General features: G+C 43.1%; 1 protein-coding gene across 2 annotated transcripts in view; it reads left to right on the forward strand.

Annotated features, from left to right (window-relative positions):
* The window catches only part of FAM184A (family with sequence similarity 184 member A), a 75,440-nt gene extending 57,059 nt beyond the window's left edge, over positions 1-18,381 (forward strand). For both annotated transcript variants that reach the window (XM_008048769.2, XM_008048770.2), the window contains 5 exons: positions 7,294-7,506; positions 10,514-10,667; positions 15,766-15,893; positions 17,604-17,788; positions 18,230-18,381. In XM_008048769.2, coding sequence (XP_008046960.1) covers positions 7,294-7,506; positions 10,514-10,667; positions 15,766-15,893; positions 17,604-17,788; positions 18,230-18,380 — 831 coding nt within the window. In that variant the 3' untranslated portion in view covers position 18,381. The remainder of the gene's footprint in view (positions 1-7,293; positions 7,507-10,513; positions 10,668-15,765; positions 15,894-17,603; positions 17,789-18,229) is intronic.
* The last annotated feature ends 2,116 nt before the right edge of the window (positions 18,382-20,497 follow it).

Genomic DNA, 20,497 nt, shown 5'->3' on the forward strand with positions numbered 1-20,497 from the left:
ATAAATCACAAAATTAGCCAGGCGTGGTAGCGCATGCCTGTAGTTCCGGCTACTGGGAAGACTGAGGCGGAAGGATTGCTGGAGCGCAGCAGGTCAGTGCCGGGGTGGCCATGAATGTGCCACTACTCTCCAGCCTGGGTGATGGAGTGAGACTCTAACTAACTAAATAAATAAGTAAATAAATAAGCAGCAAACATGTTTATCTCAATGCTGGTGAAATGAGACTACATTTAGAAATTATTTTCAACAGTCACATAAAACGAAGTGAGAATTTTGGCATGATAACTGTATCCAGACTTTTTGTGTGTGACACGTCCTAGCTGGGATAGAAATAATAACTCAAAATAGGACCGTTTTTGAAATTAATCGACTCATCCTTCAGAGCATTTGTGGCAGCATAGTCACTTCTTCCCTACTGGTTGTCCCTGGAAAGCGTTCGTGAAATGCAGACCCCTTGTTGAAACTAAGCCTGTCAGTAGCGAGAATGAGAATGCCTCGATCCACCCTCGACAGAAAAGTCAAAGGGGCTGGAGACACAACGACCCACCACTTGCGTGACTCTCTGTTGTGGCGTCACGGTCGTTGAAAGATCGCCTTCCACCCTTCCATCGTCCACAGCAACGTATGGCCCTGTCAGGGTGCTGTGCCCAGGGTGTGAGCCCCTGTCTACCCCTCTGCACGTGGTCTGTGTCCCAGACTTCCATATAAGACTTTAGTTCTTGGCAGGTTTTTCCTCTGCAGGGCTGCCACATAAACGTATGCACAACCTAAGAGATGTCATCCAGGTATTGCTTTTCAAAGTTGAACTGAATGACGGTAGCAGTGTGTAGTATGATATTCGTTCAGCCGTGTTTCCGCTATTTTCTTTGATTGTCCTGCCTGTTGCATGGTGACGCTGGCATTTATCTGATTAAGACCCTCTTTTGAGCGAATGTCATACTTATCACCCCCGCCTATATGTTGTCTTCTAAAAATCAAGTGAATATTGATTCATATGCCCTTTATAGATGCTGTCTAATTAGTGTTAGTTAAGAATAAGAGAATAATTGGGAACATATTCCACAATCATGGTAAAGACTTTAAACAGCATTATTGTGATTCTTAGTTGATAAACTCAAGTGTTGATAAGTCTTCTTAGAAAATACCAAAAAATCATGAACAATTCAGAATATTTTTAGAGTAACAAGACTTTCACAAGCTTAAAGTTAACTTTTCTTAATTAGACTCAATAATAGCAAATTAGTGATTAAAAAAGAAATAGAGAATTAAAACATTCAAGCACCTTTAAGTATTTAACATGAGCATTTACGTAAGTTGTCAACATATTAATTCTTTTTACTGTCCTCTACTAAGCCTAGTTTAGCTGTTTTTAACGTTACCTTGTTTATTTGAAGCTATTGGACTTAACGCCTTAGAATTAGATTACTCCCAGATAGAGAGGGGCCTACCTACTAGGGATTTCCATTCACTCCCCAAGCAAACTCAAGAGTCCAGCTTACTGGGAAGAAAGGAAGGAAGGAGAGTGTCTCTTGGAAATGTGAGGAGCAATGCCTGCCCCAGGAAGTTCATGTCGTCATGAAACAGAATGGGACTTATCTAAGGATATATCCTATGAATCCTGCTTTCAACAGAGGGAAAAACTGCAGAAGCATATACTCACTGGCCTCCCTAGTGGAAAAATTGATCAACATTATGAAATAAATCTCTGGGTAGACATCTTGGTAGAAGCTACATAGAGTTGAGTATGTGAAAACCACCATCAACACCTGCAGGTCAGGACGCCCTCATGGTTTTACATTTGAAGTGCTGTTTATTGCTCTGTGTGGTACACATAATCTGTTCCTATCAGCTGCTCCATGGGTCTCTCCATGAGTGTCTGTGGACATTGAGCACTATCGTTTGAGGTGTACCCTAGGGTTTCCGTCACTTGTAAGACGTAGCCAGTATATTGTCAGATCATGGCAGATATAGTTTCTACATTTGTTGGAAACCATCCAGCCATTTACACAAGGCATAGTTTAAAAAGCAAAAGAAAACAAAAGTTTATTATGTCAAGAGACATCTAAGTCATTATAGTCTGCAGAGATACATACCAAAGTGTTAACACTGGTTAGCCTTAGGTGCAGGGATTTGGCAGGGAAAGGTGATAAAGGAGACTTTCCTTTTTATTTACACGACTGTATTTTTAAAATTTTCACAATGAATACTTTTAAATTAGGCATAAAAATACTGTGGGCAACCTGGGCCCAATTCCAGACCTACTAAATCAGAATCTCAAGGAATAGGGCATAGACATTTGTCTTCACGAAAATCTACAGAGATCCCAGACTTTACTTGTATACCTAATCCTGAATTGTACCCCACATCTTTAAAATAAAAATAAAAATAAAAAATCTACAGGTTTGAGAACCACAGATTACGTTTACTGACTCAAGACATACTTTATTTTGAGAACAAATTACTTGTATACTTTCTATATTCTATCATTTCTGTAATGATGGATGTTTTAGGGGTTAAAAAAACCCCACCAACCTTGCATAAAAAACCAAAGTCTGTAGGTAAGCTGTACATAATGAATGACATGTTTTGTACTGAAGTCCTGTCATACCCAGTGCCTCAGATGAAACGTTTTGGATTTTTTTGAGGGAGTTCTAAAGCGGCATCAAGGAGGTACAGATTCCTTGGGACCTGCTCTATAGAAAAAGGGAAGCTTTTCTTTCTTCAAACAGAAAAGTATACACATGCATGTATTTTCAATATTTTTTCTTCTTCAAATTTTTACAAAATGTATTTTCAATACTTGATTTTCAAAAAGACAATCGCATTTTAGATGGTAGAGACGGAACGTGGCAATCAGTGCAGTTTGGCTTTTAAAATTGTTTGTAAAATATCTGATAGCTATTAATCAATAGAATGTATTTATAATTCATATCCAAATTGCTTTGGTAAGAATTTTTTAAATGAAGATTAAATTGTTTTCTGCAATAAGGATTCTCTTTGGCTTATTTGAAACAGACAAAAATTGGGCGACCCCTTCAGGTCCCCTCCCACTGTGGGAGCTTTTCTGTCTTCTCAATAAATCCTGGTTTAAAAAAATAATAAAATAAAATGGACAAACATTTTAAATTGTAACAAATATGTAGGAATTAGAATGCACTACATACTTTGAGTATTTATATATATGTGTATATTTATATGTGTGTGTGTGTATATATATATACATATATATATATATATATATATAGTTCAAAACAACAATTGCTTCTCATTCATTTATTCAACACATACTTTTCTGTAACTCTCTAATAAAAGTACTGATCAAGGTTGCCTGATCCTCTTAATGCAGAGTCCATCTTTGTTCTCTTTTGTTTTGATTTAGTGAAATTTTATATTAATATGCATTTCTTAAAGTATATTAAACTTGGTTGTTTAACTGATAACTGTTAAACAAGATTTCATTTGCATTGCTTTGCTCATTATTTGCCTTTTAAGGTGCCATGTAATTTCATGCTGAGCAAAGGCTGATTACCGCAGTTCTACTAACTTGTTTATGAAAAGAACAAAATGTGTTTTGGCACTGCATTGCATGATTAAGGCTTTCTGCGTTTAACTCGTGTTACTGTCTTGAGCATGAGTGTGGAGGTTTCAGATAGCCTTCGTGTTATTCTAGTGTGCTTTCAAATTAAGAATACAAACGATCTAAGTATATTTGGGCACTATATCGCATGATGATATCTTTCTGCATATAGTTTATGTTATTTTGTTGAGTGTAGATACAAAGACCTATCATCTATCCTAAGATGGAAAGTACTATTTTGGATTTCTTTCAAGGTAAAGTATATTATAATGCAAAATATTTAAGTGTATTTTATTTAAGGTGGAGAAACTTAAAACTGTGCATAGATTATATTACTGTTGCTATTATATATCACTATTACTGTTATATTACTTTGGTGCTTCATTTTATTTTATTATTTTTTAAACTTTGCTTACTTTAAATGTTATATTTCTTCATAACTTCCATCCTTAAGTAGTTCAAGTGTGAGTTGCATTAACACATGGCAGATATATTGATGCAGTGAACTCTTAAAGTAGCTGTTACAGAAAATAAGATGCACTATTGTGAACTGATTGGCTTCTTACTACATGCACACTCAGAGGATAGGACCTAGGGCCACTAGCCTATGTGGTATTTTTGTGCAAAGCAGAAAAAGAAAGTCTTTATTTTTATTTTTATTTTTTTTCTAGGGAGTGAACACAGATCTGTAGCCAGGGCAGACAGCTTGGTGAGCAGAATGCTGAGTAGATTTTAGTCCCCACTTGAGCTGGTGCCAAGTAATCCCTTTAAGAATATCAATCACTATTCTGCATGTAACATACTTTTCTCAACTTTCCCATATACATTCCGACAAGTCGTTACCAGAGACCTCCCAGGCAGTCGCCCTGGGTCCCCAGGCTGAGGCTGAGACCAGAGCTGAACTTGGGAATAGAGTGAGTCAAGCCTTTTCTGTTTTTATTTCTTTCTTTCGAGTTGGAGTCTCACTCCGCACCCAGGCTGCGGTGTAGTGTCACGGCCACCCCAGCGTTGACCTGCTGGGCTCCAGCGATCCTTCTGCCTCAGCCTTCCTAGTAGCTGGAACTACAAGCGTGTAGTGCGCCTGGCTGTTTTTTGATTTACTGTCAAGACGAGGTCTCACCAAGTGGCCTGGTTTGGTCTCAAACCCACAGGCTCAGGCAATCCACTTGCCTCAGCCTCCCAAATGCTGGGATTATGGGCTGAGCCACCGAGCCCGGCCAAGCCTTTTCTGTTTCAGGAGGCAGCTGGCTGGGGACACAATGGCTCTACCAATTACACATCCGTTTTCACAAACACATATTTTCTTGCCTGTGTAGAAGTTAGTAAGCAGAATTCATGAAGTTTCAACAGGTAGAGTCACTCCTTTGGAAACGCATTGAAACAGATTGGACGTCTGTGTCATTTGTAGCATTTCTCACCAGTGCCTGTTTCCATAAAGGCGTTTGCTAACCCTTATAAACTAACCTGGATTTATAACTTTGCCCCAAACCCTTCTGGACAGCTGATCACACCCTACACTCACTACAGTCTGTGATTATGTCCTGCTGCGTTTTCTTTTTTTTCGTCGGGTTCTCACTCTGTCGCCCAGGCTGGAGTGGAGTGGCACGATCGTGGATCCCCTCAGCCTCGACCTCTTGGGCTCAGGCGATCCCTCTGCCTCAGCTTCCTAAGTAGCTGGGATTGTGGGGCCACCACAACAGGCTAATTTTGTGGCTCTTTTGTAGAGACGAGGGCTCACTATGTTGCCCAGGTTGGTCTTGAACCTCTGGGCTCAAGCAGTCCTCGTGTCTCAGCCTCCCAAAGTGCTTGGGTTACAGGCAGAAGCCACCACATCCAGTCTCTGGCTGCTTTTTGAAGGGAGAGAGTGGCTTGCTTCTGATTTTTGCTGTTTCCAAAGAGCATGTCTTTCCTCCTGTCTTGTTTGGTGTATCTGGTGATATGCCCTTTCTGTTTCCTTCCCAGTTCCCCTCCTTTGTGAGACATGTGAGATGACCTCTATCTGCCTTTTGTTAATCAAAAGAAAGTCTTTTTACAAAAACTCACTCTAAAGTTTCCCCTTTTTATTGGCCACAGAAACTGTTTTACCAGTATATACATACATAGAGTATCTTAAGTCGCTTATAAAACCCAGTTTACAGGTTTTTTCTGGTTCCTCTAAATTCCTCTTGGATTTAGATTTCTTTTAGAATATGAGGGAGGACTAAAAAAAAAAATCACCTGGAATTTTCTTTTTTGGAGGACCGGCCCTTTGTAGTACACTTGGAATGTGTTCCTCCAGAGCAAACAGTCAACCAAAGTTTTTATCTGGAAGTTTTGAGAAGATTGTGTCACAGTTTGCAGCAGAAATGTCCTGAGATGTGGCCAACAGGTGACTAGTTCTTCCACTGTGACAACGCACCTGCCCACATTATACTGAGTATTCGGCAGTTTTTGATCAAAAAATGACAGGAACCCCGTGTCCTACCCTTTCTAATCACCCAGTCTCACCCTAAATGACGTTTTCTTGTTTCCCTGGAGGAAAAAATTCCTCAAAGGGAAACATTTTCCCGATGTGGAAGAGGTAAAGCAAAAAACGGTGGAAGCATTTTTAAAAGGCACCAAAGTTGACAAGTTCAAAAACTGTTTTGAGCAGTGGGAAAAGCATCTTGACAGGTGTATTGCATCAAATGGAAAGTATTTTGAAGTTGGCTGAAGTTTAAACATGTAAAAATAAGTACACTTTTTTTTGACAAATTCTGTTTTCTTGGGTCCCCCTTCATGTGATTGAGTGGTCTGGTTTCAAGTTATGTTGTTCTGTTTATGAGAATAGAAACAGATCAAATTAAATGATTTCATTAAATGTGTATATGAACATATATGATATTTACATATACATGTGTTTTATATTTTTGCTCGTACACAAATACCTAATTGTAAATTTATTATATCCAGAAATGATACAGACATATTAATGTTGCTGTTGTCTGTTTTCAAATGGAGTGACAGATCAGGTTTCCACAGTGAAATAGGTTGTGGGATGTCTGTGATTTTTTAAAATCTTAAGATGTTTGCACGTCCTTCCAGTTAAAATTCAAAAATAAAAAAAATTATATAAGGATTCTAAATTACAAACCATGGCATATCTTTTACAGACTAGGTTTTTAAGCCTCAAACAGTCTTAGCTAACATTTGTGGAAGGCTTGCTCCATGCCAGGGTCTGTTTTAAGTGAACTAAACGGAATAAGACAACATTGTGTGTGGCACCCCACAGCCTGGTGAGGTGTTGATACAAACAAGTGGCGGGGCTAGGATTTTAACTTAGAGCTCTCAGTCTTAACTATTTCACTTTGCTGCTTCACAAATAAGCTGTTCAGCTTTTCACACCGTTTCCTCAGAGTGACTGCGACCTAATAGCTATACTAGTTGTCCTGTGTTTTTATTTCATAGTATGGATTTTTATTCAGTGCAACATAGGTGTTCACTGCATTTCTAAATGCTGGTTGCAGTGTTCTTCAGAGGGTCTACAAACAGTACTAAGCAGTCCATCTTCAGGGTAATTCCTGAAAATGGAACGTAAAATGGTGACACTCAAGCTTACGTCTTCGTGAGCTCTTGTAGAGCCTTTTTAGTGGAAACTTTCCTCTACGGTGTCTATCTTCGAGTACTTTCTCCTTAGACTGGGAGTGTGTGAGACACACCTTGTGTTTACCCTTCGCTGTGTGCTGTCCTGTGCGTAGATTTCCTTGCTGAAACAGAACCTAGAGATACAGCTTTCCCAGTCTCAGACTTCTCTGCAGCAACTGCAAGTCCAGTTCACGCAAGAACGACAGCGGCTCACACAAGAGCTCGAAGAATTAGAGGAGCAGCACCAACAAAGACACAAATCCTTAAAAGAAGCACATGTTCTTGCGTTTCACACCATGGAAGAGGAAAAGGAAAAAGAACAAAGAGTAAGTTTAATATGGCATACGCTCAAATATGATCCAACAGCCTAATAATAATGAACCTTCAGATTCTTAAGAATTCATTTTTTGCTCCAAAAAATTGTGTATTATTTTATTTAACTGTGTTTTCTAGGCTATGACTTCCTAATGGGTCATAGTGGTTAAACATATGTACTAATTAGCCACTGTAGAAGACAGACTGAAGCCACCATTGATTTGTTTCCCCAGCATAATGCCAAGTTCATGATGAGACTGGTACACCATGTGGCTTGTTATAGAGTTAACGGTGATGAAATAAATTCAGTTAAATCTTTTAGCATGGTTCTACTGGGCTGTAACCATTCTAATCATTTAACATCGTTTTGTGCTTATTATAGTCTTGCATCAAATTTTTAATTTTTCTCTCTCAGCCTGGGTCTACAAAAAAGAAATGTATCCAGGGAATTTATATATTTTTTATCTCAGATTTTCTTTCCTCACTTTCTTCTTTTTTTTTTTTTCTGTGTACAAAATTCACAATGAAAAGGAATCGGAGACATTTTAAATAGTATACAGCCTCACATGCATATACAGCCCCAAAGACTATGTAAAAAGTAATGACCAACTAAGTCAGAAGAGATTTAAATAAGAGATGCATTATTGGATTAATCACGTTATATGCTAGAGTCTTCCCACATCCATTACTCAGTTCTGTATTAAAATGTTAGTTGGACATAGTCTTAGCGATTCATTTTGGGTTAGTTCATTTCTTACCAGTTTACTATTCAGTTTCTCCCAAGGACTTTATGATAATTAAGATAAAGATTTGTCAGGGGTGTTGGCTAACACTTGTAATCTCGGCACTTTGGGAGGCTGCAGCAAGAGGACTGCTTGCGCTCAGGAGTTTGAGACTAGCCTATGCAATGTAGCAAGTCCTCGTCTCTACATAGAATTAAAAAATTAGCCGGGTGTGGTGGTACATGCCTGTAGTCCCAGCTACTCAGGAGGCTGAGGCAGGTGGATGCTTGAGCCCGGAGATCAAGGCTGTGGTGAGCCACGAGCAAGCCACTACACTCCAGCCTGGACGACAGAGTAAGACCTCAACTTCAAAAATAGTTAGATAAATTAAAAAATTAAAGATTTTCTAGAAGAACAAAGTTTTGCTAACAGTAATTTTCACCATATATGGTGATTACACATAGAGGTTTTTCTTAATCCTTTATTCATAAGCAGAACATTTTTTAAGAAATGGTATGTTATAAAGAAATAATTTAGACAAAAAAAGTCACATTCTTCTAAAAACAATTAGCTTTCCTGTACATTAAGTTGTAATCCATTGATCTTGTCTAGAAAGTCAGGGAATTTTTCTCGGTTAAAAATTAAGCCTGAGCCGGGCTCAGTGGCTCAGCCTGCAATCCCAGCGCTTTGGGAGGCTGAGGTGAGTGGATTGCCTGAGCCGGTGGGTTCGAGACCTGCCTGGGCAACTTGGCGAGACCTCATCCCTACAATAAATCAAAAAACCAGGCGGGCGTGGTAGCGCATGCCTGTAATTCCGGCTACTCGGAAGGCTGAGGTGGAAGGATCGCCGGAGCCCAGCGGGTCGAGGCTGCGGTGGCCGGGAGTGGCCACTGCGCTCCAGTCTGGGCGATGGAGTGAGACTCCAACTCAAAAAAAAAAAGCCTGATTATATCACTAAATAATCTAGTCATTGGATACCTTTGATGAATTGGCATAACACATGAGCTCTCATATCAGTAGTTTAATTTTGCACATTTTTTGTGTTTTACAGAATTTTAGTCATTTTTCAGAAGAATCAGAACTTGCAGTTTTACAGTTCTGTCATTACTAAGTAACATTGTCTAAACCAAAGTTCTTTATTTTACCTATATTCAAAAAAAAACCCACATGCTTCATTTTTCAGGTATAAAACACTTAAAAAAAAACCAGTGGACATAAGTAACTAAATATTAACTTTTAAAAACAGCATTTTGAGAGCAACAACAAAAGAACAGTATTTTGAGCAATAATTAAATAAATAATGCAGTCCTAGTTACAATGTGGTATTTTTCTCAGAAGCATTTCGTGTTATAAATTATAGTAGATAAACAAAAACACCCCTCTTTCACACAGCTCCCTCTCCAAGCTTGAGGTGCCCGGAGCGGTCTGTCTTTTTCTGTGGCCATGTGTCTTCAGTTAGTGGCGGCCACAGGCAGTCTGTCCCTCTGGGCTTTTCGAAGGAAACACACCAAAGCCTTCAGTTTGCTTGTCCAGCTCCCTCCTCAGAACCTTTGCCTCTTCTCACGAATGCAGGTGTGAGGACAGGCTGTAGAGGACAGCTACAGATATGTGGTGGGGCCAGAGCTGTGAAGGCTTGCGTCCCTTCCTAACCGGGAGACTTTTCTGGGTGATGTGCTGCCCCTTCCTCTGCCTTCCGAAGTCTAAGTCTGTGTGCACAGAAGAGTGCTTTGTACCTTTTAGGTGGCTCACATCCCTTAATAGCTTAGAAAGTGAGTTTGTGTGAAAACTGCCTCAGGTCAAGGGTCCACTTTCCTTCCTATCTTCCTTCCTTCCTCGCTTTCTTTTTTTTAATCCACTGAGAAGAACTGTAAGGTGTCCAATTTCTTTTTTCTTTTCTCTTCCCTCCCCTCCCTCCCTCCCTCCTCTTCTTTCAAGAGGGAGGGGGTCTCACTTTGTTGCCCAGACTAGTCTCAAACCCCTGGAACCAAGCAATCTTCCTACCTCCTCCTGCTGGAATTAAAGGAGTGAGCCATCACGCCTGGCCCACATTTCTGATTCGAATAACATATATTGAATCAAACTGGTTTCCTGATGATTCATTTATCCTACTGAAATGACTCTTTCAAGTCTGTTTTTTTCTGATGATGATTATCTTATATCTAGTTTTTTTTAAATTAAACTGAAAACACTTTGTATTTCTTAAATAGTAACTGAGTTTTAGCAACTACTCTATTTTATTTACATTTTCCTTCCTATATTCCAGCATAATAATTTGAGTCTGTTTCTCCTGTTTTAGGCACTTGAAGATCATTTACAACAAAAACATTCTGCAGAACTTCAGTCATTAAAAGATGCCCACAGAGAGTCAATGGAGGGCTTCCGGGTAGAAATGGAACAGGAACTGCAGACACTTCGGTTTGAGTTAGAAGATGAAGGAAAGGCCATGCTTGGTACTTTAAAAGGGTTGTAAGCTTATCATCTGTGGTCAGGCATAGTGGCTCACGCCTAAAATACCAGCTACCTGGGGGGCTGAGGTGGCGGGATAGCTTGAACCCAGGAGTTGAATGCTGCAGTCCCCACTATACTCCAGCCTGGGCGACAGAGCAAGACCCTGTCTCTGGTGTGTGTGTATACACACATATATATACATATATAATATATATTCTTACATGTGTGTATTCTTCCATTTTAAAATTAAACGTAAAATCACAAAGTTTAGCCGGGCTCGGTGACTCAGCCTGTAATCCCGTGCATTTGGGAGGCTGAGGTGAATGGATTGCCTGAGTCCGCGGGTTTGAGACCCGCCTGGGCAGCAAGACCCGCCTGGGCAGCGAGACCTCATCTCTACAATAAATAAAAGAATCAGCCGGGCATGGTAGCTCATGCCTGTAATTCCAGCTACTCGGAAGGCTGAGGCGTAAGGATCGCCAGAGCCCAGCAGGTCGAGGCTGCGGTGGCCGGGAGCGACCCCTGCACTCCAGTCTGGGTGACAGAGTGAGACTCCGACTCAAAAAAAAAAAAAAAAATCACAAAGTTTTATTTTAAAATTTCAAGGTCAGGGAACCATGGCTCATGCCTGTATTCCTAGCACTTAGGAGACCAAGGCAGAGGGATTGCTTGAGTCCAAGAGTTTAGGCCCAGCCTGGGCAACATAGCGAGACCTTGTCCTTACAAAAAATAAAACAATTGACCAGGCATGCTGGCACGTGCCTGCAGTCTCAGCTACTCAGGAGGCTGAGGCAGGAGGATCGTCTGAGCCCAGGAGATTGAGACTGTCGTGAGCCATGACGGTGCCACTGCACTCTAGCTGGGCAACAGAATGAGATCCTAAATTTAAAAAAATAAAATATGCTGGGCTCGGTGGCTTAGCCTATATTCCCAGCACTTTAGGAGGCCAAGGTGAGTGGATTTCCTGAGCCTGCAGGTTCAAGACCCACCTGGGCAACTTGGCGAGACCTCATCTCTACAATAAATTAAAAATGAGCTGGGCGTGGTAGCGCCCGCCTGTAGTTCCAGCTACTTAGAAGGCTGAGGCAGAAGGGTCGCCGGAGCCCAGCAGGTCAAGGCTGCAGTGGCCGGGAGCAGCCACTGCACTCCAGCCTGGGTGGTAGAGTGAGACTCCAACTCAAAAATGAAATAAATAAAATAAAATAAATAAATAAAATGAAGCAAAAATGAAGCAAAATGTTTTGAGATATCAAGAGGAGTATGGATGCGGGCTACATGTTTCATTTGAAGTTGCCAGGTGAAAACACGAAGGCAGAGTAGAGTAGACAGGACACAGACGGTCACCTGAGTCCCTCGGGGCTCTCTGCTCTGACCGCGCTGGCAGCACCTACAGTCTCCCATCTGTCCTGGGGAGCTCAGTGGTGCCCAGATGCTCAGGCATCAGAAGCTGGTGCCGGCCTGTAGATAACCACATGCAGCCAGTGTCCCTAGACTACCAGGTCATGCTGGTTTCTCATTCTAGAATTTTGTTTCCATGAGAAAAGTCATGGTTAGGTCTGCCTTTTCTGTTGAGGAATTTTTTTTAATGGAATTTGTACCTAGAAGGGGTCCAAATCGTTACTTTTTTATAAGAAGTTGGCTTGTTAAGAAAAGCTGGGTATAGGCCAGGCTTGGTGGCCCAGCCTGTCATCCCAACACTTTGGGAGGCTGAGGTGAGTGGATTGCCTGAGCCCGTGGGTTTGAGACCCATCTGGCAATTTGGCGAGACCTCATCTCTACAATAAATCAAAAAGAAAGATAGAAAAGCTGGGTATATACTTAAAGGTTTGTTATTGGCTTTGCTTTTTAGTGTCATTCATTAACTTTTTATTCTTGCCATCTTGTTTTCCTTCTGTTCGGTTGTATTCCAAACTTTCCTAATATTTTTAATGTATGCTGTCACGCTTCAGTGGCATACTCTTTCCAAGTAGGAATTGGGAACAAAGAAGCCCAAAGTGCCATGACTCTTCTGGCCTGGAAGGGATGGATGGCCGTGTGGCCCTGTCCATCGTGTGGAGTGTTGCTGGGATCCTAGGCCAGGCCGTTGGAGCCCTCCTCATCCTCCTCTAAAAGCCTCTGTGACTGCTAGCACGAAAACCATATTCAGGGTGGACACCTGTCAAAGATCTGTACAGTAGCCACTTACAGATTTAAAAATGAGCAACTGCCTGGTCCTTGCACAGGGCTTCAGTCCGATGAGAGGTCATCTTTGATGAACTGTGACCGAAAGGGAAGACACTCGTTCCGCAGCTGTGTGGAGACAGCTGAAAACAGTCCAGGTGTCGGAACTCCTGTTGTTTACTTCCCTGAAACATGGTTTACAGATGTTTTTGTACACAAGAGGACTTAGGGGGTCTTACAAGCTTTTTGTTTGGGGGTTCACACGCAGTTTCAGCAAGTAGTACAGAGATCTCCCAGACTCCGTTCGGTTTCCCCCAGTGGTAGCGTCTTGCAAAACTGTGTGCTGCACGGTCCCGCGAAGGGGACACTGAGCTGGACGCTGTGGGCACAGAACGCTTCCGTCCCCGTCTGTTCATCGTCACCTGCCCCCACTCCTCCCCTCTGCTGTGTGCTGGCAGCCACTCACCCGTTCTCTGCTGCTATAATTTTGTCACCGCAAGAACACTGCAGCTCTGTGGAGGGAATCGCATCTGGGCTTTTGAGGTTGACCTTGTTTCACTTGGCACAACTCTCTATGTCAGTAGCTTGTGTCTCGTATTGTCCAGGGGATTCCTTGGTATTGATGCACCACAGTTCGCTGTCCCTCACCCGCTTAAAGTCACCTGAGTTATCGGCTTGTATCTGTTTCAAATAAAGCAGCTGTAAACGTTCACGCACACGTTTTTGTGTGTACATACGTTTCTGTTTCTCTGAGATGAGTGCCTGGGAGTGCAGGTGCAGGGTCCTGGGGCGGTTGCGTGTGGAGTTCTGGAAGAAACGGCCACACTGTTTTCCAGTGTGGCGGCCCCAGGTCCATCCCTGCGGGCGTCGGTGGGCAGCCCAGTTTGCCCACAGATTCAGTGGCACATGATGCCGTCGCTCTGCCTTAGCCTGGAGGGGTGTGGTCACGCATTCTGATTTTAATTTGCCTCTCTTTCACGGCTCGTGCTAGATTGCACGTTCTTCATGTGCTCTTTTGCTAGTGGATACTTCCTTTCTAACTGGAGAACTTGTGTTTTTACCGATGAGTTTTGAGAGTTCTTTCCATATTCTGTGTCCTTGTGCTTTGTTGGGACCCTTCAGGTCTCTGTCGTGTCCTCATCGTTCGACGGAAACAACTCTCCCTGAGGTCACCTCTGAGCTGTGACTGCCAAGTGCAAGGGGTTCTCACTGGCTGGCTTTGGTCTCCTGTGCCCTGATGCAGCATGTGGCCCTTTGACCCCTCCCTTCCCAGTCTCTGTTCCCCGTGGCTTTCACACGCGTCTGTCTTCACTGCTCCCTTCTTTTCTGCCCTCTGCCCTTTCATCCCACGTGCCAGTCCCGTTTCGGAAAATACGGACTGTCTCCCCGTGGTCCAAAATGTGCTCCCGTTCCTGTACCACCTCCTTTAACGGGTGGAATCACTATTTACCCAGTTGCCAAAGCCGGGAACATGGGGATCAATTCCCCTTTTTTTCTTTTGCCGCCACGTCCTGTGACTTCCTCTTCAGTGTGTCATGTGTGTGTTTCCTCTCTGGTTTGCTGACACACAGGGTTGCGATCATCTCCTTTCTTGCCTGGATTGTCGCCCTAACCTTCTTGCTGATGCCCCTTCCTGCAGCACGTGCTCCAGACGGCAGGCAGGGTGAACTTTGCCACGTGCACATCTCCCCGTGGGGCTTCCCACTGAAGTCCTTCAGCGATGCCCGCGTTCTGCTTCATTGCCTGTCAGGCTTTTCCACTGAAGAAGCCCTTGGCACCGCGCAAGACTGAACCTCATGCTTTGCCCGGAGGTCTCCAAAGTAGGCTAAGCTAGCTGGCTACAAGCACAGCATTTCTTTGAAGTCCCATGGTTTAGCTGTAAAATTGATCATTTGCATTTTACTAACTTATAGATGCCTCTGTTTATTTTAATACAAAAATAATGACTTTTCCAAAATCTGCAAGTAAAATTCTTGTTTCAGAATATGACCCTGCGTATTCTCCAAGCTCCTTCAAGGCCTACTGCCACACATGTCCCAGAACCATGAGCCTACGGCTACAGTAAGAAGCATTTTGTCCTAAGATATTCTCATCCTGGGCTCTGTGTTGCTTCCAGTATGAGCCTGTGCACCGGGGCTTCCTGCCAGATCTAGGAGCATTGGCCAGGAGACCAGCTTCTCCTTGCTTTTGTGTGTGACGTCCCTCCTTCCAAATGTTCGTCTCTTTCCCTGCTTGGAGAGCCCCTGCTGAGTCTTCTATTCGGAGTCACTGTGACAGTCCCTTTGTGATGGTATCCCCAGTGTCCCTCTCCTGGGACCCGTGGGGTCTTCTGCCACTGTGCTTTCATCGTGCTAATGTTCACCTCCGACATCCCACTTAATTCCCTCATGTAATGTCTTCCCCTCCAACCTGTGCAGCTATAAGGACAGTGTCCTATCTCATTCCCCCTGGAATATATTGTGCCTGGCATTCAAGAAATGATCAATCCCAAACTCAATTGAAAGCGATGACCTCCAGATCACTAAAGGCGTTCGTTCACTAGCCAGTGCTTGACATCTTTTAGGGATGTTATGGAAGAATACTTACTTGGGTGGGAACCTAAGTAAGCATTTGTTATAGTACCATTCAACTCTAAAATTTTATTATTCTAATAGGGAGAGAGAAGAGTTAAAAGCACTTAATCTTCAGCGTATATAGAAGTACCTTGATCCACTTAAGCATTTGAAATTTTTCTTATCCTCATCAAAGCTAGATGAACTTTAAATTCATGATAGTATATGGTAGTCTATAATATTTAGTTTCATGATATTCTATAATTATTAATAGGTTAATGGACATATAGAGATGTCCAATTTTTAAAATGGTATTTTTTGACTTTTATATTACCTAAACTATCAGCAACATTTTAAAAATTTGCTCTTTTCCCTCCTTGCATTCCAGCGTCATTACGCTCAGAGCTAAACCATCAACATGCAGCTGCAATTGATTTGTTGCGGCATAATCACCATCAAGAATTGGCAGCTGCTAAAATGGAATTAGAAAGAAGCATAGACATCAGCAGAAGACAGGTAAAAAGTGTTCTGTGCTGTGATGATTTCTCAAATGTGAATAGATCGAATGTTCACAACTTTCTGAAAATTATTTCATAATAACTTATTTTAAATAGATATGATATTCTGTCTGTACTGAAGAGTTTTTATCCTTAAAGGGGAATGAGTAGCTCAGTTTTAGTATGTGTGTGGGTTATAAAATCGCACTTTATTTTATGACAGTCTCTTGAATGTTTTGAATTGTGATGGTGTCTGGGGAACGCGAATGACGAACGTAAATAGAGTGACGCGTGAGGCCAGCACGGCCCAGTAGGACAAGCCATGAGGGCGCAGCTGCCCTATACCGGTGCTGCTCGCCGTGGCCGCCAGTTGTCGCGTGGGCTAAGGTGTCTGGGGCGGCCTCGAAGCTGCATTTTCAGTCTTATTTCCTTTCAGTTAATTTGCACCTGAGTTTAAGTGGCCGTATCGGGTAGCCCTGCCGTAAAAGGAACAAGTGCTCAAGAAAAAGATCATTTGCATTTCCATTTTGTTTTAGCACAGCTGCTAGTTCTACTTCTAAATTTTGCTCTTTGGCCAAGTGTACTCTCCTTCAGTTAGAGAGTCTGTGTTCCCTAGCAAGCAGCCTCAGAAAAAAAAATAAAAATGAACAAAATTTAAGACATAGATATTGTGTGATGTTGAATGCATATGTGTCTGGGTGGATGAGAGTTATAGGCATAGTCTATGCAAAGCTATTATTTGTTAGTTTATTAGGCTGATGACTGACACCGTGTTAGTCTTCACTTATGTTAAAAGATCTGCCCAAAGCTCCTCTTCATTGCTAGCAAGTTTTAAATGAGCCACCTCGTAACCACGGAGGAAATATATATTCTCTTCAGTGGTCTTACGCCAAAATTGACAGTGTCTAGGCCTGCAGAATTTGTAGAAGACAGTGACTTTTAGGAAAATGAAAGGCTGGGCGTGGTGGCTCAAGCCTATAATCCCAGCCCTTTGGAAGGCCGAGGCGAGAGAATTGCCTAAGCTCAGGGGTTTGAGACCAGCCTGGGCAACTTGGTGAGACCTCATCTCTACAATAAAAAGCAAAAGTTAAGCCGGTTGTGGTAGCGTGCACCTGTAGTTCCACGCTGAGGATCCTCCCACCTGAGGAAGGCTGAGGTAGGAGGATCGCCTGAGCCTAGCAGGTCGAGCAAGCCACTGCACTCCAGTCTGGGTGACGGAGTGAGACTCCAACTCAAAAAAAAGAAAATGGAAAGGGAGAGTATCTGTCGGATAAAATAGCTCCCAGACCAGTACCAACCAGACGAAGTCTGCTGTCTGAGCGATCAGATGCTGGGGGGTGTTCTCCAGAGGTGCAGATTCCTTTTAGACTACAGGGCAGTGGTGCCAACATTTTTCTGAAAGACAGTGTGAAGGCTACTGATATGCAAGAGCCCTGTGCTCTTATCTCAGCTCCGCCATTGATTATAAGGGATCGTTGGATATCAGTTTCCTCATCTGTAAAATAAGGGAGATGTGCTTCTGTGTTCTTTGGGTGCCTTCCAACCCCGACATTATTGGAGCTGTGTTCATTTAAGCACTTTTTTATGTATTGAGGTTCTTTATTTTAGTGTTTGCTTTCGAAGCAGTCAGCAGGTTGCATCTGACATTCTGGTGCATCATTTTCTTTTCCTCCAATAAGCACAGAAAGCAAATATGTAGAAAACTTTGAGAATGACTTGTGTTTTACAGAGTAAGGAGCACGTGTGTAGGATAACAGATCTACAAGAGGAACTAAGACATAGAGAGCATCACCTCTCCGACTTGGATAAGGAGGTGCAGCACCTTCACGAGAATATAAGTGCCCTAACCAAGGAATTGGAGTTTAAGGGGAAAGAAATTCTCAGAATACGAAGTGAATCGAACCAACAGATGAGGTATGCTGTTAATTCCAGCTGAAGGAATGCGTGGTGTTATCTGAAAAACTGTTGCGATGCTATTTAGCCGTACCAGCCTACTTTTGTGACTGGGCTGCCCTTTTAGTCAGATATTGGAGGCCATTTTTTACTTGATTTGATGACTATGTTGTAATCTAGAACATAAAAGAAATGTTTATATTCTGTACGATGTATATGTATTTATTAACTTAGGAAATTGTATATAATTGACTCAAATCTTTTAAAAATGTTATTTGAAAAAGCATTAAAGGAGACAACTTTAACACAGCTAGAAGATTATAGCAAAGTAAGTAGCTTAATTTAGGCTGTTGATAGTGATTCTCTGCGTATTATACCAAGACCATTTTAAATCTGATAGAATTTAGAAAGTTTTGAACGTTTGACCTCAGAATAACATTTTCTCAACTAAAAATAAAACAGGTTGCATGAACAAGATTTAAACAAGAGACTTGAAAAAGAGTTGGATGTCATGACAGCAGATCACCTCAGAGAGAAAAATATCTTGCGGGCAGATTTTAATAAGACTAACGAGCTACTCAAGGAAATAAACGCAGCTTTGCAAGTGTCGTAAGTCATATTATACTAAAGAAAATTCCTATGCGGCTGTAAGCTGAGAAGCAGTGTGTGTGACCACAGATGAGCAATTATTTCAAGACTGATAAAAATGATACCTAACGGAACACTTTAGTGCCGTGTCACAGATGGTAATTGCAGTGTGGTGTGTTCATTAGTGAGGATGAGGCCACTGAGTGATGGCTTTCATCAGCGGCTACTGCTACGATTCTACTAAGACAATACTGTGTGAAGAGTGTCCCTCGGGATCATGAACTCTCAGGCTGTGGCAAAGACTCAAAATGTGTCCATGACAATGTTAAGTAAAAATAGCACATGTGAACAATAGGAATATAATGACCCCCCCACACACATACCCACACGAATGAGACATATTTTGCAAAAATATCAAAATAGCTTAAAAACAAATGCATACTTTTAATAATACTAGTTTCCTCAAGGAAATGGATTAGGGGGCATTAGAAGTGAAAAAGACCAAAGACCATTCTTTTTTATTCGTATATTGTTTGAATTCCTACAACAAGCATTTCATTGTTTTTTGTGACTTTAAAATTCAACAAAGAAAAACATTGCAAGTAAAGTTACAACTCGCCCATAGTAACTCCAATATTGTCAAAACTTCTGGCGGGGTGCAGTGGTGCACACCTGAAATCCCCATGTGTTTGGAGGCTGGCCTGGGAGGATCACTTCGGTTCAAGGCTGCGGGGAACTGATTGCACCACTATACTCCGGTCTGGGTGATGGAGTGAGGGCCTGTCTCCAGGAAAATAAATTTTTTTAAATGTCGAATTCTTGCTTGATGGTCTTTAAAATTACTTAATAGCCACTCTTGTAAATCGCCGCAGCCACGCAGCTTATCCTCAGTCCAGCTCTGTGGCCTGAACCCTGGTCCAGCCTAAGCCATCTCAGGATTAATCTGCCCTGCACTCCTGCTAGTAGTTCATCCACCTTCAGTCTCTCCTCTGCCTATCAGTTAAAAAGGCTTTATTTTGAAAATTACACACACACACACACACACACACACACACACACACACACACACACACACACACACACACACACACACTGGCAAAGTCCTCTTCCTTCGAACTCGTCTTGCTCGCTGAAGAGCTTTCTCTTAGCAACATCTCCCTCCCAGACCCCCGTCAGATGTCCCCCCAAGACCCTCCCAGACCACCCTCAGCAAAGCCAGCTGGACCCTGGCTTCTCAGTCACCCTCCTGTCATGTGAACATTTGGCCCTGGAGTCTGGGCCCTGGCCTCTGGCTCTTAGCGTTAAGTCTGTCTCCCTCACCTGGTCTTAGACCCCAACCTCCATGCTGCCGACCCGCTGCTCTCAGTCTCTGTCCCGTCTCTTTCTCAGGTCTGGATGACCCTCTCTTGGCTTCTGATTTCCTGCCAGACCCCGTGGCCTCTAGCCTCTTTCCTCGGGATTGTCTCTGGGACTCTGTGAGATTGGCCGTGATCCGCGTGTGAGACCTTCTGTGTGTCTGAGCCCCCCTCACTGCACAGCTGCGGGCGACACCGCCCACTGCCTCACCTGGCCCTCTGAATACCGCAGCTGCAAGTCTGTTTCTCCCCAAAACTGTCTTTCCTGTGAAACCTGTGTGTGCCTTCTTGGCCTGAGTGTCGTCAAGCTGTTCCTTTCTGGTTTCATTCTGTTTTTGGAGACAAGGTCTCGCTCCGTGGTCCAGGTTGGAGTGCAGTGACACCATCATAGTTCATTCCTGAGCTCGAGCGATCCTCCCCCCTACCCCCTCAGCCCCGAGCCAGCTGCCGGCTTTTTCTCTCTCTCCTCTGGGTCACTGACCACCCTGGGCTCCCCGAACGCTGGCGGCTCCCTCCCCGCCCCTCCCATCGTCTCCCTCTGCCTCCCACCCCCAGGCCCAGCCTCACCTGCCCGGTTGATCTCAATCACCTCCTCCTGCGCCAACGGGCAAGGCTCGCCAGGGGCCGGCAGAGGAGGCAGCCCCATGATCCCCAGCCCCCCCGCGCCCCCCCTGAGCAGCCCCGGGTGCGTAGGGGGCCCGGGTGGGTAGGCCCCAGCCACAGTCACCCCCATGGAGGGCGGGGTGATAGGTGGCGGAGGGCTGATGCCCCCGCTGCCGTGGTGGGG

Source organism: Carlito syrichta, unplaced genomic scaffold (genome assembly GCF_000164805.1).
Source record: "Carlito syrichta isolate Samal-C Ts95f unplaced genomic scaffold, Tarsius_syrichta-2.0.1 Scaffold126623, whole genome shotgun sequence".
In the NCBI taxonomy this organism is placed as follows: Eukaryota; Metazoa; Chordata; class Mammalia; order Primates; family Tarsiidae; genus Carlito; species Carlito syrichta.